Below are 13,274 nucleotides of genomic sequence, written 5' to 3'. Positions count from 1 at the left end.
ACCAAAAAAAAGTTGTTTTGAACCCCACTAGATACACTGGTAAAGGTCCGGTGGGGATCTAGGTGTATTTCTTAAGATTTTATGTAACATACATCCTCCTTTCAAAATAACTAATTAATAAGTACCTAGACTACATCGGTTTCTATAAAACTTTCTACATCGGCTTAAAAAAGAATGCTGATTGTTCCGAGAAACTAAACCCTTCCATTAAAGGTAATGTTATTGTAGATACGATTGGAAATAATTAATTTCTACTTCAAACTATTAGAACTAATAGTATATCAATAGTCGCTGTTAATGTCTTAACATAACTCAAAACCTCAGGTCGGTCTAAAGATTTAGCTAGACTTACCGCTGCTTGACACTCATATTAAATGAGTGTGAGATACATCGAGTCTTATACTCTGAGACATAGAAAGCTCAAAATATATGTATATGTATTTCTTTAATTGTTTATTGGGTTATTTTTTCATATACAAACATACTTACGCTTTTATTTAAGCCACATACAATACGGTTAACATATTTTAAAGTTTCATTGAAAACTATTGTGACGCATTCGTACGTTATTGTGCGTTAATAGGGATTTCCCAATAAATAATCAAAAAATCTTTAAACAATTTTATTAACTCAACACTATACTTGGAAATTGCTCAAATAAAACGACAACAAAATATATTTTTATAAGAAAAATATATTAAGTGACCTTTTTAACTAAACATATGTTTAATATAAGATGACTGTATTCCATTCCATATTTTTTTTTTTTGTCATTTTTAAGATGTTGAAATAGTAAGAAGTGAAAGAAAATAAAGTTTCTCAATCGAGTCATATGCGTAAGTTCGGAAGTTTGTTGGGGAGCCTTATAAACTTGATATCACATTAGGATTGAAGGCATTTGGATTAGTAACGGATCAAAATTGTGTAACTGAAATTTCCATAATTAAAGATTAGACTATAGACTAGACTATAGACTAGACTATAGACTAGACTATAGACTAGACTATAGACTAGACTATAGACTAGACTATAGACTAGACTATAGACTATACTATAGACTATACTATAGACTAGACTATATACTAGGCTATAGACTAGACTATAGACTAGACTATAGACTAGACTATAGACTAGACTATAGACTAGACTATAGACCAGACTATAGACTAGACTATAGACCAGACTATAGACTAGGCTATAGACTAGACTATATGCTCGACTATGAAGTATATAACAGACTAGACCGGACTACAGACTAGATTACGGACTAGATTATAGATTACACTATAGACTACACTATAGACCAGACTATAGACTAGGCTATGGACTAGAATATATGCTCGACTATAAAGTAGATAATAGACTAGACTGGACTATAGACTAGATTAGAGACTAGACTATATATTAGACTATGGGTTAGACTATAGACTAGGCAATAGATTATAGGCTATATTAAGGACTGAACTTCTGTCCGCAATCTACTTTTAGAATGTACAGTTCGAAAAATCGGTCTGTCACCCCAGATGTTGTGGGTTCCTTCGGATTCGAAGTAACCATATATCCTTTTTTCAAATAATCTGGTAATAAAACATTCAATTTGAAACTAATACTCCTGCTTATATCCAAGAAAACTTCATATACTGTACCTGTTACTACTTTAAATCTTCTTAGACTATAGTTTTCTTTATTTGTTTAAATGTTTTAATTGTTAAGTTTTTAATTGTTAATACATATAATTCGTTTCAATATATGTTTTTTTTTAATTTGTCTAAACGCTCTCTCATTATTATTGATCTTACAAAACTCTCTTTCAACCACTTTGAATGACATTCATATTTGACAGCTCTATCTCTCTCGTGATTATTCTCTTATACCCTCATAGTAGTATACACAAAAATATAAATCATATTTTATAATTTTTTTAGTTACTATTATTTTAAATAATTTATAATCATTTTTTTTTGTTTGAAAATAAATAGCATTATGGTGTTTTTTTTTTTTGTTGTTTTTTTGGTATTTTTTTTTAATTAAAAAAAGATGAAATTAAAATTAAAAATTGTATTAAATTATGTACGAGTATAAATTATGAATTTTCTTTTTCAAAAAAAGTTTATTATCGATATTTGGCATTTTCAATTCACATTAAAAAAACGTTTGCAGAAGAAACACACATGATATTATGAGTGCGTTCACACTACACACAGATACTTAAGACTGCTACCGGGAAAAATTAATTAAGGATTTACCATTAGAAAAAATCTTTTGGAGCAATTATATAGTATATTTTGTTCAGGATCATGTGTGCGAGTGTGTAGTAATAATCTGCTTGCTGGGAGCATCATGCAGTGTGATGGTGGTAACTTATGAAGATGATGGTGTTGTTGTTGTTTAAATTTTGATTTTTTTAAGTTTTTTGTTTTGTTTTTTATTTTTTTTTTTACAAGATGATGGAAAACATATTCAAATTATAAAGAGACCAACAATTTAATAACCAGCCAATTCGGCGAATGTGGAGTCCATCTCGTCGGCCAAAGACTTGTATCTGTCCTTGTTGATGCCCAATTCGTCTATAAAAATGGTAGAAAAAAAGAAAAGATAAATTAATAATTTGTGGATTAAAAAGATAAAAGACAAAAAACATTTAAAAAAATTTTCGTGTAGTGGTGCTTTAACAAATACATATTTTGTTTTATTTTCTTTTGATTTTCTTTTTTTTGGTTAGTAAAATTATATAAGAATATTGTGCAGAAAAAAATTTCTTTCAGTGCATACAAAAAATATGTAGTAGACAAACACTTAAAGAAACATTTACCATGAAAAGAATGTGTCCCATACATTTTTCAATACAAAATTCCCTAAAAGAAATCTTAAGTTTTGTTTTTGGTTTCTTCAAAAGGGGGAAAATTGATGGAAGGAGGGAAATTTATATATATTTTTTAGAAATATTTTAACAATTAGGAAGGTTAAAGGCAACACATATAAATGTGTGTTTTTTTGTATTGTATTTTGTTTGTTTTGGAATACACAGCGTCTTTTAGTAGTGGACCCATATCTTTTATATCCAGTGTCTCTAAGACAGAGAGTTTATTTGCCACTAACTGTCAAAAGAGTTTAAGAGAATATTTGCTTATTCTTTGTTCAGAAATTACAGTTAGATGACATTTTTAAAAAGCTTGGTTAAATTTCGGATGCAACTTAATGTTTTTTAAACAAAAAATGTTTGAAAATTAATAATTCCCTCTACATTGTTTCATTACTTCAAAACGATGGGTTTTTTTCAAAAAATCTAGTATCCATGTTAAGATTTGGGTTCCATAAACCTAAAAAAGTTTAAAAGTCATACTGCGGACCAGTCTGAAGTCTTGACTATAGGTCATTCTTGATTATAAAAGTCTTCAGTCTTGCGAATAGATCAGTTTACAATCTCGGACAATATCTAGTCAGATCAGTCTATAGTTTTGACTACAGATCAGTTTATAGCTTTGACTATAGATCAGTCTATAGTCTTTACTATAGATATGTCTATAGTCTCAGTTATAGTCTTGGCTATAGATCAGTTATGGTCTTGGCTATAGATCAGTCTCTAGTCTGACTGTAGATAAATCTGTAGCCTTGACTACAGATCAGTCTATAGTCTTGACTAAAGATCAGTCTATAGTTTTGAATTTAGATCAGTCTGCATAGTTTTGACTACAGATCAGTATATAGTCTTGACTATAGATTAACCTCTAGTCCTGACTATAGATCAGTCTATTGTCTTGACTATAGATCAGTCTATCAGTCTTTAGTCTTGACTAAAGATCAGTCTATAGTCTTGACTATAGATCAGACTTTAGTCTTGACTAAAAATCAGTCTATAGTCTTGACTATAGATCAATCTATAGTCTTGACTATAGATCAGTCTTTAGTGTTGACTAAAGATCAGTCTATAGTCTTGACTATAGATCAGTCTATAGTCTTTACTGTAGATCAGTCTATAATCTTGACTAAAGATCAGATTATAGTCTTAACTATAGATCAGTATATAGTCTTGACTATAGATCAGTTTAGAGTTTTTACTATAGATCAGTCCATAGTCTTGACTATAGATCAGTCTATAAATTTGACATAGTCTTAACTTAAGATCAGCCTATAGTCTTGACTATAGATCAACCTCTAGTCTTGACTATAGATAAGTCCCTAGATTTGACTAATGTTCAGTCTATAGTATTGACTAAAGTTCAGTCTGTAGTCTTACCTATAGATCAGTCTATAGTCTTGACTATAGAACAATCTCTAGTCTTGACTATGTATCAACCTTAAGTCTTGACTATAGATAAGTCTCTAGATCAGTCTATACTAAAAAGTTTTGTCTACAGATTAGTCTATAGTTTAAACTATAAATTAATCTATAGTTTTGACTACAGATAAGTCTTCAGTCATAACTGCTGATCGGACTTTAGTCTTCATAGCTACATATATAGTTTCGACTGTATAAACACTAATAATTTAAAATTGTAAATTTCATAATCTTTTCAATTCAAATCTACATAAGAAAGAGAGAGGGAAATGACATCACTGTTTAACGTCAAATGTCAAACATTTTGGAAAATCGAATTGGTAAAATCAAATATTTAATAACCTACTGCTTCAATTCATTAAACTGAACTTTTAAATTATAAAAATTAAAACTAAAACTAGAAAAATAATTATTAAATAACTAGAACGTGTGCTTATTGTGTGACCAAGGGTGTTTTTTTGTTTGGAATCAATATCATGCCACATCAAACATTTAAAAAAAAATCATTATATATATAAAATACAACTCAAAATTATATGATAAAAAAGATAAATTACTTAAAAGCTTACAACAAAATATTTATAATATTTGTAATTGACAGGCGCGATTATACAATCACCTCACTCTATTGGTTGGTTGGACTGACTCTTTTTTCTTTCTAATTTACAAAAGTCGTAGAAGGCAGGTCAGGTTGTTTGTTTAAAAATAAACGCTGTTTGAAATTCTTTTTACAATGTCGTTTTTTTTCAGTGTGTTTTGTGTTTGTTATATATATACACTTAAAGAAAAAATGTATTTTTTAAGGATAAAAGCACAAAATTGTATAAAATGTGTAATGAGCGAGTGTTGGTTTTCAAATGATTGATTTGCAAAAAAAGAAGAATTGAAATTATTTAAAACAATGAAAATATATTATTAAAAGTATTTACAGGGCTGGAGAAAATCAGTTTAATAAAAATATGATTTGGAGGGATAAAAAAGTAGGAAATCTTTCCAAAATATTTGTTAATTTACAAAAACGTTATGGAATAGAGGTTTTAAAAATTGTTTAAAAAAGAAGGGGGAAAACAGAGGAAACAAGTGTAAATTGTCTTTTTTTTGTATGTATATGTGGCAATAGTATTGAAAAGTGTTTTTGTAATTTGTTTGAATTGTTTTTGTTTGTTTGGTTTTTTTAATATCCGGTAAGTTCGGCGAAGGTGGAGTCCAAATCATCGCAGATTGCTTTGTATTTTTCTTTTTCATGGAAGAGACGGTCTGCAAAAGGCATTTTTATGTTTGTTTTTGGTTAAATAATATTAAAAAAGCATTTTTTTAGCATATTTTTATAATAATAAAAATTTGTAATTATAAAAATATTAATATATACAAAAAGTAATAAAAAAGAGAATTTTATAAAAAAAATTTCTTTTCAGTTTATCAATTTGGTTAGTGTTTAATATTTAAAGCAATATTTTCCTGAAATTATTTCCCTGTCACCTAATATTAATTACAAACTTACCTTCTAGCCTGTCGACTTCCTTTTGGAGGCGCTTGACATGCTTCTCAGCATGTTCGGCACGTTGTTCGGCTTCCTTCAATTTAACGGTCAAAGTCTTCATTTCACGTTTGAATTCTTCAACACGTTGGTTGGCCTTTTCTTCGGATACTTCCAAAGATTTCAAAGAGTTACCGACAACCTGAGTTTTAAACAAATTTTATGAGTTTTTTTCTTTCGATTTTTTTCAAATTTTATCTAAAGTACCTTCAATTCTTCTTCAAGTTCCATGATCTTGGCTTCACCGGACCTGACACGATCTTCAGCAACTTCCAATTCATCTTCAACGAAGGCCAACTTGCGGGATACTTCATCGGATTTGGTATCAGCATCTTCAGCCAACATACGGGCTTCCTTCAATTGGTTGGTCAATTGATCCATACGTTCTTCATCTTGTTGAGAACGGTTTTCCAATACTTTGCACATACTGTTATAGGGAATAAAAAGAGAATTAATTAATATGGATTTTGATTTTTTTAAAGGCTTTAGTTTGTTTATTTTTAAAAATTTAACTTTTGATCCGAAATTTTTTCGTTCCCACTACAATTGGACCTTTTCTCTGGAACGGCTTGAGTCATACTCGGCCAAAGATTGTCAACCCATTGACAGCTCAACCGAAAGTTTTTTTCCCCAGGAAACAACTATCGGGCAAAGCCGATCTGTTACAACAACAACCCGATATTTTAGAATAAACTTTATGAAAATATCGTTTAAGTTTTCTTAGAGAGACGGAGCCTCAAAAGCCAATAGAGTATTATCTGAATAAACCTCCTATTTCTATTATCAAACTTTGATATTTTTATACAAATTTTTCTAATTTTATCCAGTTTATCGATGTAGATTAGAGCTTGTAAAAGCACCTTTATTTTAAAACAAAAAAGGAGTGAAAGAAAGCTTTAAATGTGCTTAAAGATTGAAATATTAAAACTCCCTTGAACGACGTCATTTTTTGCCTCAATTAGGTTTATATTTGTTTCAAATTGAAATAAAGATAACGAAAATCATAAACTGCTAAATGTCATTCGAAAAGAGAATCTAATCTCTTAAGCTTTTCTAAGAAAAACAAGCTTAAAAAAGCTCAAAAAGATCATTACAGATTGAAGTTGTTACAGCCTCTTGAAAACCATTAACTTTTCCTCTATTAGGTTTATATCTTTTATATCAAACTCTTTAAAAGATCATGAAAACTTGAAATTGTTGGAGCTAATGAAAGCACAAACTTATCAAAGCTATTCCGAAAGTTTTTGTTATTTCTTACAACATTTTTAAAGGAACATAACTTAAAAAGCTTTTTTTTGTGATCGAAAAAATGAATGAGAGCTAACAAAAGCACATGTTGATTAAAGCTTTCACAAGTAAGTTAGTTCCACCTAGCCCTCTATCGGGCCTGTTGTGCGCCCTTTAATCGAACGTAACACCTTCGGTCTAGCATACTGGAACCCAAACCTTCCGGAGGTTACTGTTCACAAAGTTCATGTTGTTTTAAAGCTTTTATGAATGAATTATAGCTTAAAAAAGTTCTATATATAAACCGAAGCTTAATATCGAAAAACCTTTTCAGATTCAGATTCTATTACTAAAAAAACTATCAATTACATCATTCAATTTCACCAACTTACCGGTTGTTTTCATCAGCAGCTTGGGTAGCTTCCAACAACTTTTGTTGAGCACTGGTTGAGCGTTCTTCAGATTTTTCCAAATCTTCTTCAATTTGTTGTACCTTACGATTCAAAGTGGCTACTTCGGATTCGGTGGCGGTCAACAATTTCTCTTTCTCGTCCAATTCTTGGTTGGCCTTTTCCAATTGTTCCTTGGATGAAACTAAATCGGCTTCAACTTGAACCAATTTTTTCTCCAAATCACGTACTTCTTCCTTCAATTTATCGGCACGGGAATTGGCATCTTTAGCTTGATTTTCACAGGTATCGGCCTTATCAACGGCGTTATCCTTTTCAAGCTTCATCGCTTGCATCTTCTTCTTGATGGCATCCATGTTTGTGTTTTTTTATTTGTTTTTACTACTAAACGGGAAGGAAAAAAATTAAAGAAGATATTACACTGTAAAGAAAGAATGAAAGAAAAATGTTTAATTAATATTAAAACATTAAAATTTGAAGGAAAAATTTAATCTTAATATTTTGAGAATATTTAAAAGATTTACAAAATGTTTACTTTAAAACTAATTGGAATTGTTATCAAATCTCTAAAACTATTTAACAAAGTTTTAAACAAATATTGTGAAATAAATTCCATAAATATTGAATTTGCCTTGAAACTGTTAACATATAGCTTTCCTCCTACTGTTTATCATATCCTACACTTAAAAAAATTTTATGTTATAGTTCTGTACCATCTGTTTAATGTTATTATATTTTTAGTTAACAAAATATAAACAAACATTTTTTTTGTTCATTTGCAGCCTCATTTGGCCTCAAAATCGAAAAATTCTCTATGCCCACACACTATTTTCTCCAAATACATACAAATAGCTTTTTTGTTTGTGTTAAAAGAAAAAGCTTTTTTCAAATATTTTAAAAATAACTTTTGCCCAGATTAAATGCATTAGAATATTTGGAAATTTGTGTATTTCGATATTTGAAATATAAAATTTTAACTAAAAACAACTGTGTGGGCGTCTTTTTTTTAATTTCTTCTCTTATTTCTTATACAAATAATTTGTTTATTTTAAATTCTACATAAAAAATGGGTTAAACTTTTATTCATTATAAGATATATTTAGCTTGTTTATTGAGGCCATTTTGGAATTATTTTTAAATTGAAACTGTTGGCATTAGTTTTTGCTATTTTATTGAAATATAGTTTTCTAGGTTTCTTAGAAAATATAAAAATAATCAGATGGTTGTGATATGCAATATATGTAATATGACCTTTAACCACTAATATATAATGTGTGGGATATTAGTTGTGGAATAACCTTATTTGGTATTTTAATATTTATCAAAACTTTAGCTAATAATTATTCGTAAATTTCTCTCAGTGTCTTGCAAAAAAAAAACTTTCTATTCCAAAGTAATAATATTGAATAATTACATTAAAAGGTACATTTAATAAGTTTTTCTATGTTAGACCTGCACCGGAAAAAAAGTAAACTGAAAGTATTAACTCACACAACTAACTTTGGTCCTTCGAGAGAGATCTGTTTATGAAAAGAACTTTTCATTACTACCTTTTATAGAATGTTTATTAAAAATGGTCCTGCGAACTATATTGAGCTAATAAGTTATTTTAATTATTATTAAATTGTCAATTTAATGTTTCTCTGCAAACTATTCGTTTTCTTTTTTACTTTATAAATGTAAAATTTTAAATGGTCCTTCGAGCTTTAATGAAATACATTAAATTTAAAGCTTTTAAAATAGTGCAAACCATAGGTTTGTTATTAAAGCTATCTTTAAACGCAATCTGTAATGAAATCATTGCACAAAGAGAAAAAATACGGATGGAAATTTTGACAGTCGTATGACACTCTTCATTTTTTTGAAATTATTAAAAGAACAAACTTGTCGCATTAGATCAGGAATGTATTTTTATGTAAACACAAGAAACAGCTGTTTCTATTTTACTTTGTATCTTATACCAGCCGCGGATCCAGTTCAAGTGTTTGGGGGGACAACTTTTGTTTTTTTTCACGCATTTCATTTTTTCTTCTTTTTATGTTTTGTTTTAAAAAATTTCCGGTTTTGGAAGGGGAAATTTCCCTTTTAAACCTTTATCTTATTATCTATTCATCTTTCTTTCTATTTATCTATCAATCTATCTATCTATCTATCTATCTATCTATCTATCTATCTATCTATCTATCTATCTATCTATCTATCTATCTATCTATCTATCTATCTTTCTATCTTTCTATCTATCTATCTATCTATCTATCTATCTATCTATCTATCTATCTATCTATCTATCTATCTATCTATCTATCTATCTATCTATCTATCTATCTATCTATCTATCTATCTATCTATCTATCGATCTATTTCCCTCACTTTGACAATTCTTTTAAATTGTCTTTACTAAAGAATCATGGTTTTTCTTTTTCATTCACGAATGAAGCTTTGAAGAGAAATTGTGAGAATATACTAATTAAATATTACGATTTTAACAAGTTTCTGACCTAAATGATTAAAGCTTTAAGGGTCGTATTAAATTGTTATATTTAATATATAAAAAATTTTAATATATTAATTTATTTGCATTTGTTTTAATTAATTAAATATTTAAAAACAAAATTCAAATATTTATTAAAAGCTTTGGAAAAAATATTTATATCTTTTAAACATAAATTCATATAACTAATTGGAATTGGAATTATTTCAATTTATTTAAAAATTTTAAATTCTTTTTTAAAATTAAAAAAAAAATCCAAAATAAATTTTCCAAAAAAAGCTTTTAACGCAATAATCCAAAAGTAATTTTTAATTTAAATTTAAAAAAAGAAGTTCATATTAAAAATCTTTTTTCATAATTTAATTTTAAATAAAAAAGAAAATGGTTTTGTGGGCGTAATAACTCAAGGCTGTTTATTTAAAACTTTAGTATATAGAAAAAGCTTTTTTTTAAAAAAGCTTTATTTTCTAAACTTTTTTTGTAAAATATCTTTTAAAAATTCTCAAAATATGCATATTTATAAAAATAAACTCAAAAAATATTTTTATTAAATTTTATATAAAGAATTTTTTTTCTTCAACTTTTTTTTTCTAAAAACTTTTATACATAAGCTTATATGTATGTATGCATGTGTGCGTGCTTGTGTGTGTGTTTTTAAATAAGTTTATGTGTGTGTGTGTGAGCATATAAAGTTTTAAATGTTTGAGTATAAGTAAAAATTTGTATATGTGTGTATATATATACATATATATACAAATATTAACATATACACTCATCACAGTTTTGAAAGTATTTTTTATATATATATGTATATCTTTTTTGTAGAGATTCAATTACAAAATGCCTTATTTGTAAAATATCGAAAATATATGTAGTTTTTGGGTTGTTTTTCATTAAGTTATTTTTAATTTTCTTTTAACACTTGCATTGACAACACTGTTTTTTTTATTATATATTTTTTTAAATATTACGTTATTTTTTTTTTTTTTAATTTTTGTTTATAATTTTATAAAGTTTGAAAATTATTTTTAAAAATTCTTTTTTTTTGCAAAAGTTTATTATGTCATATTTCTTAGGATTTTAATTTTAAATATTTTTTTTGTAAATTACATTTTTATTAAAATTATTTTTTTTATTACACACACACACGTCTACACATATAAGCTTAATTTTTGTATTTTTTTAATTTTTTTTAATATTTCTTTTTTTGAAATATTACAATAAATTCCAGTTTATATTTTTGGATTTTTTGAAATTTTCTTTAAAAAATTATTTTTTTTTTTAATTTGAGTCTTTAATTTTTCTTTTTATGAAATATTAATTATTTTTAATAAAATATTTTTTTTGAGGTTATCCTTTTTTTTTTCTTTTGCTGTTAGTAGAACAGCAACTAACCTTAGCGTTCCAACACACACTATACGCTGTCAAAACCCCGAGAACACTGATGCAGACCAACTTTCTAGCCACACAAAGCCCCCGACGCAAAAAAAAAAATTATTTCATTTCACTTACACATTCATACACACGTTTAGCAAACATACAACAATGTTTCAATGTGTGTGCATATTTTCAATATTTTTTCTTCTTCATCTTCTACTTATTTTCATTTTATTGAAAATCTCATGATGAAAAAAATTTCCCCCTAAATTTTTTCTTACTCTCATCTTAGCCTTCCTTAAGCATATTGCTAAAACTTCCCAATTATTGTTGCACCTACTCATTTTCCTAAACATTTTAATTGTATGTGTGTATACGTGTAGATTATGTTGTGTATCCATATAAACATATACATTCTTAAATCATATACATATAGTACACCGATTTTCTTCTATATGTATATAAATGTATCCGATATATGTGTGTGAGGAAAACACCTCTTATATTCTTTAACATTTTTTCCTATTATGCTTTTCATTTCATTCTTAAAAAAAGCAACACACACAAAAACAAGTTCATTCCTTTTTAAATTCTTCTAGTTCCTATATACGATCACTCAATTACACACTCTCTCTCAACGGCTCTCTTCATATTAAGAAAATGTTCTCTATTTCTTTTCACATTTGAAAATTATTTCAAAATTATAAATAGATCCTCTTAAAATGTGTGTATCTAATGAAGCTTTTTTTTTGTATTTCTATATATTTGAAATATATTCCATTTTTTTCAATTCAAATCTATCTAATTTTTGGAATATTTGTATATTTCAACTAATTTCATAGCTATTGTTTTCCAAGGCAGGTCATTCTTTAACTAAGTGTTAAATATTTTCAAAATTTGACCTACATTTTCTTTAAAAAAAACTCCTTAAAATTGTGTAAAAATTTCTTGTAAAATCTTGTAAATTATTTGCTTTTTTGAATATTTCATATATATACATATCTGTATATATACAAACTTAATATATATTTTTAAAATTTTGTTTATAGAAATACGATCTACATATATATTTTTATTATTATCATAATCATTCTTAGTCTTTTTCCATCATAAATGTGGGTGTTTATTCATACATGTATATATCTATTTTTTTTTAAATACAAATATGTATTTATATATCGTTTGTCTATATATTCAATTTTTTTATTATTATCTTTTAAAAAGTTGTGTTTATGTTATGGCCAATATTAAAATCGTTTTTATTTTGAAAAGATATTTTGAAATTTTCATGTGCATTATTATTTTCTAACGTCAACACAACTTTAATTGCTTAAGTTCCCTAGAAGTTATATAAATCTAAACAATATAGATTTTATTTAATATATTAACTTGGCACTTCCAAACCGTTTAACAGATTTTGTATACTCCTGAAAAATAAGAATCGTGAAATCGTGAGAAATAATAAAAAATCTTTTTTTTATAAAAATTTGGGAACAATTTGCAAAAAAATTATAAAACTTATTTATATCGCTTAACAGAATATAATTTTTGATCTACATATGTTCAAAGTTCATCCCTATAAGGTATAAAACGACATCGAAGGGTATGAGCAATTCTAAACTATTGCATTTATTGACAACGATTAGAAACTGCATGAGATTTTTTATATATAATTCTAGTAAACATATATTACTACTGGATTAGTTCATAGACTAGTCAATAGTCTTGGTCATAGACTAGTCCATAGTATAATCTATAGACTATTCAATAGACTAAATCAGAGACTAGTAAATAGTCTTATTCATAGACTAGTCAATAGAAAAGTTAGTATACAAGACAGAGACTATTTAATAGATTAGTCCAGCTACTAGCAAATAGACTAGTTCAGAGTCTTATTCATAAACTAGTTAATAGAAAAGTTCATATACTATACAATAGACTAGTCCATATAAT

The 13,274-nt window shown here is 27.1% G+C and overlaps 2 protein-coding genes across 3 annotated transcripts in view; one reads left to right on the top strand and one right to left on the bottom strand.

The window, feature by feature from the left end:
* The window catches only part of LOC111678816 (zinc finger protein 568), a 65,926-nt gene that overhangs the window by 12,748 nt on the left and 39,904 nt on the right, over window positions 1-13,274 (top strand). The window lies entirely within an intron of this gene.
* Window positions 2,084-11,480, bottom strand: LOC111678820 (tropomyosin-2). Of its 2 annotated transcripts, none has more exons than XM_023440237.2 (5): window positions 11,340-11,480; window positions 7,436-7,874; window positions 6,024-6,243; window positions 5,781-5,958; window positions 2,084-2,567 (listed from the first exon to the last, which is right to left on the bottom strand). In XM_023440237.2, exons 2-5 carry the CDS (start codon window positions 7,807-7,809, stop codon window positions 2,485-2,487), a joined length of 855 nt encoding a protein of 284 aa, XP_023296005.1. In that variant the 5' UTR covers window positions 7,810-7,874; window positions 11,340-11,480; the 3' UTR covers window positions 2,084-2,484. The 2 variants fall into 2 exon arrangements, with proteins under 2 accessions (XP_023296005.1, XP_023296006.1); XM_023440238.2 differs by lacking the exon at window positions 2,084-2,567 and adding an exon at window positions 5,418-5,536 and having other exon boundaries at window positions 11,340-11,479.

The sequence above is a fragment of the Lucilia cuprina genome, chromosome 4 (assembly GCF_022045245.1).
Source record: "Lucilia cuprina isolate Lc7/37 chromosome 4, ASM2204524v1, whole genome shotgun sequence".
NCBI lineage: Eukaryota > Metazoa > Arthropoda > Insecta > Diptera > Calliphoridae > Lucilia > Lucilia cuprina.
This window is presented reverse-complemented; position numbering and strand designations above follow the sequence as displayed.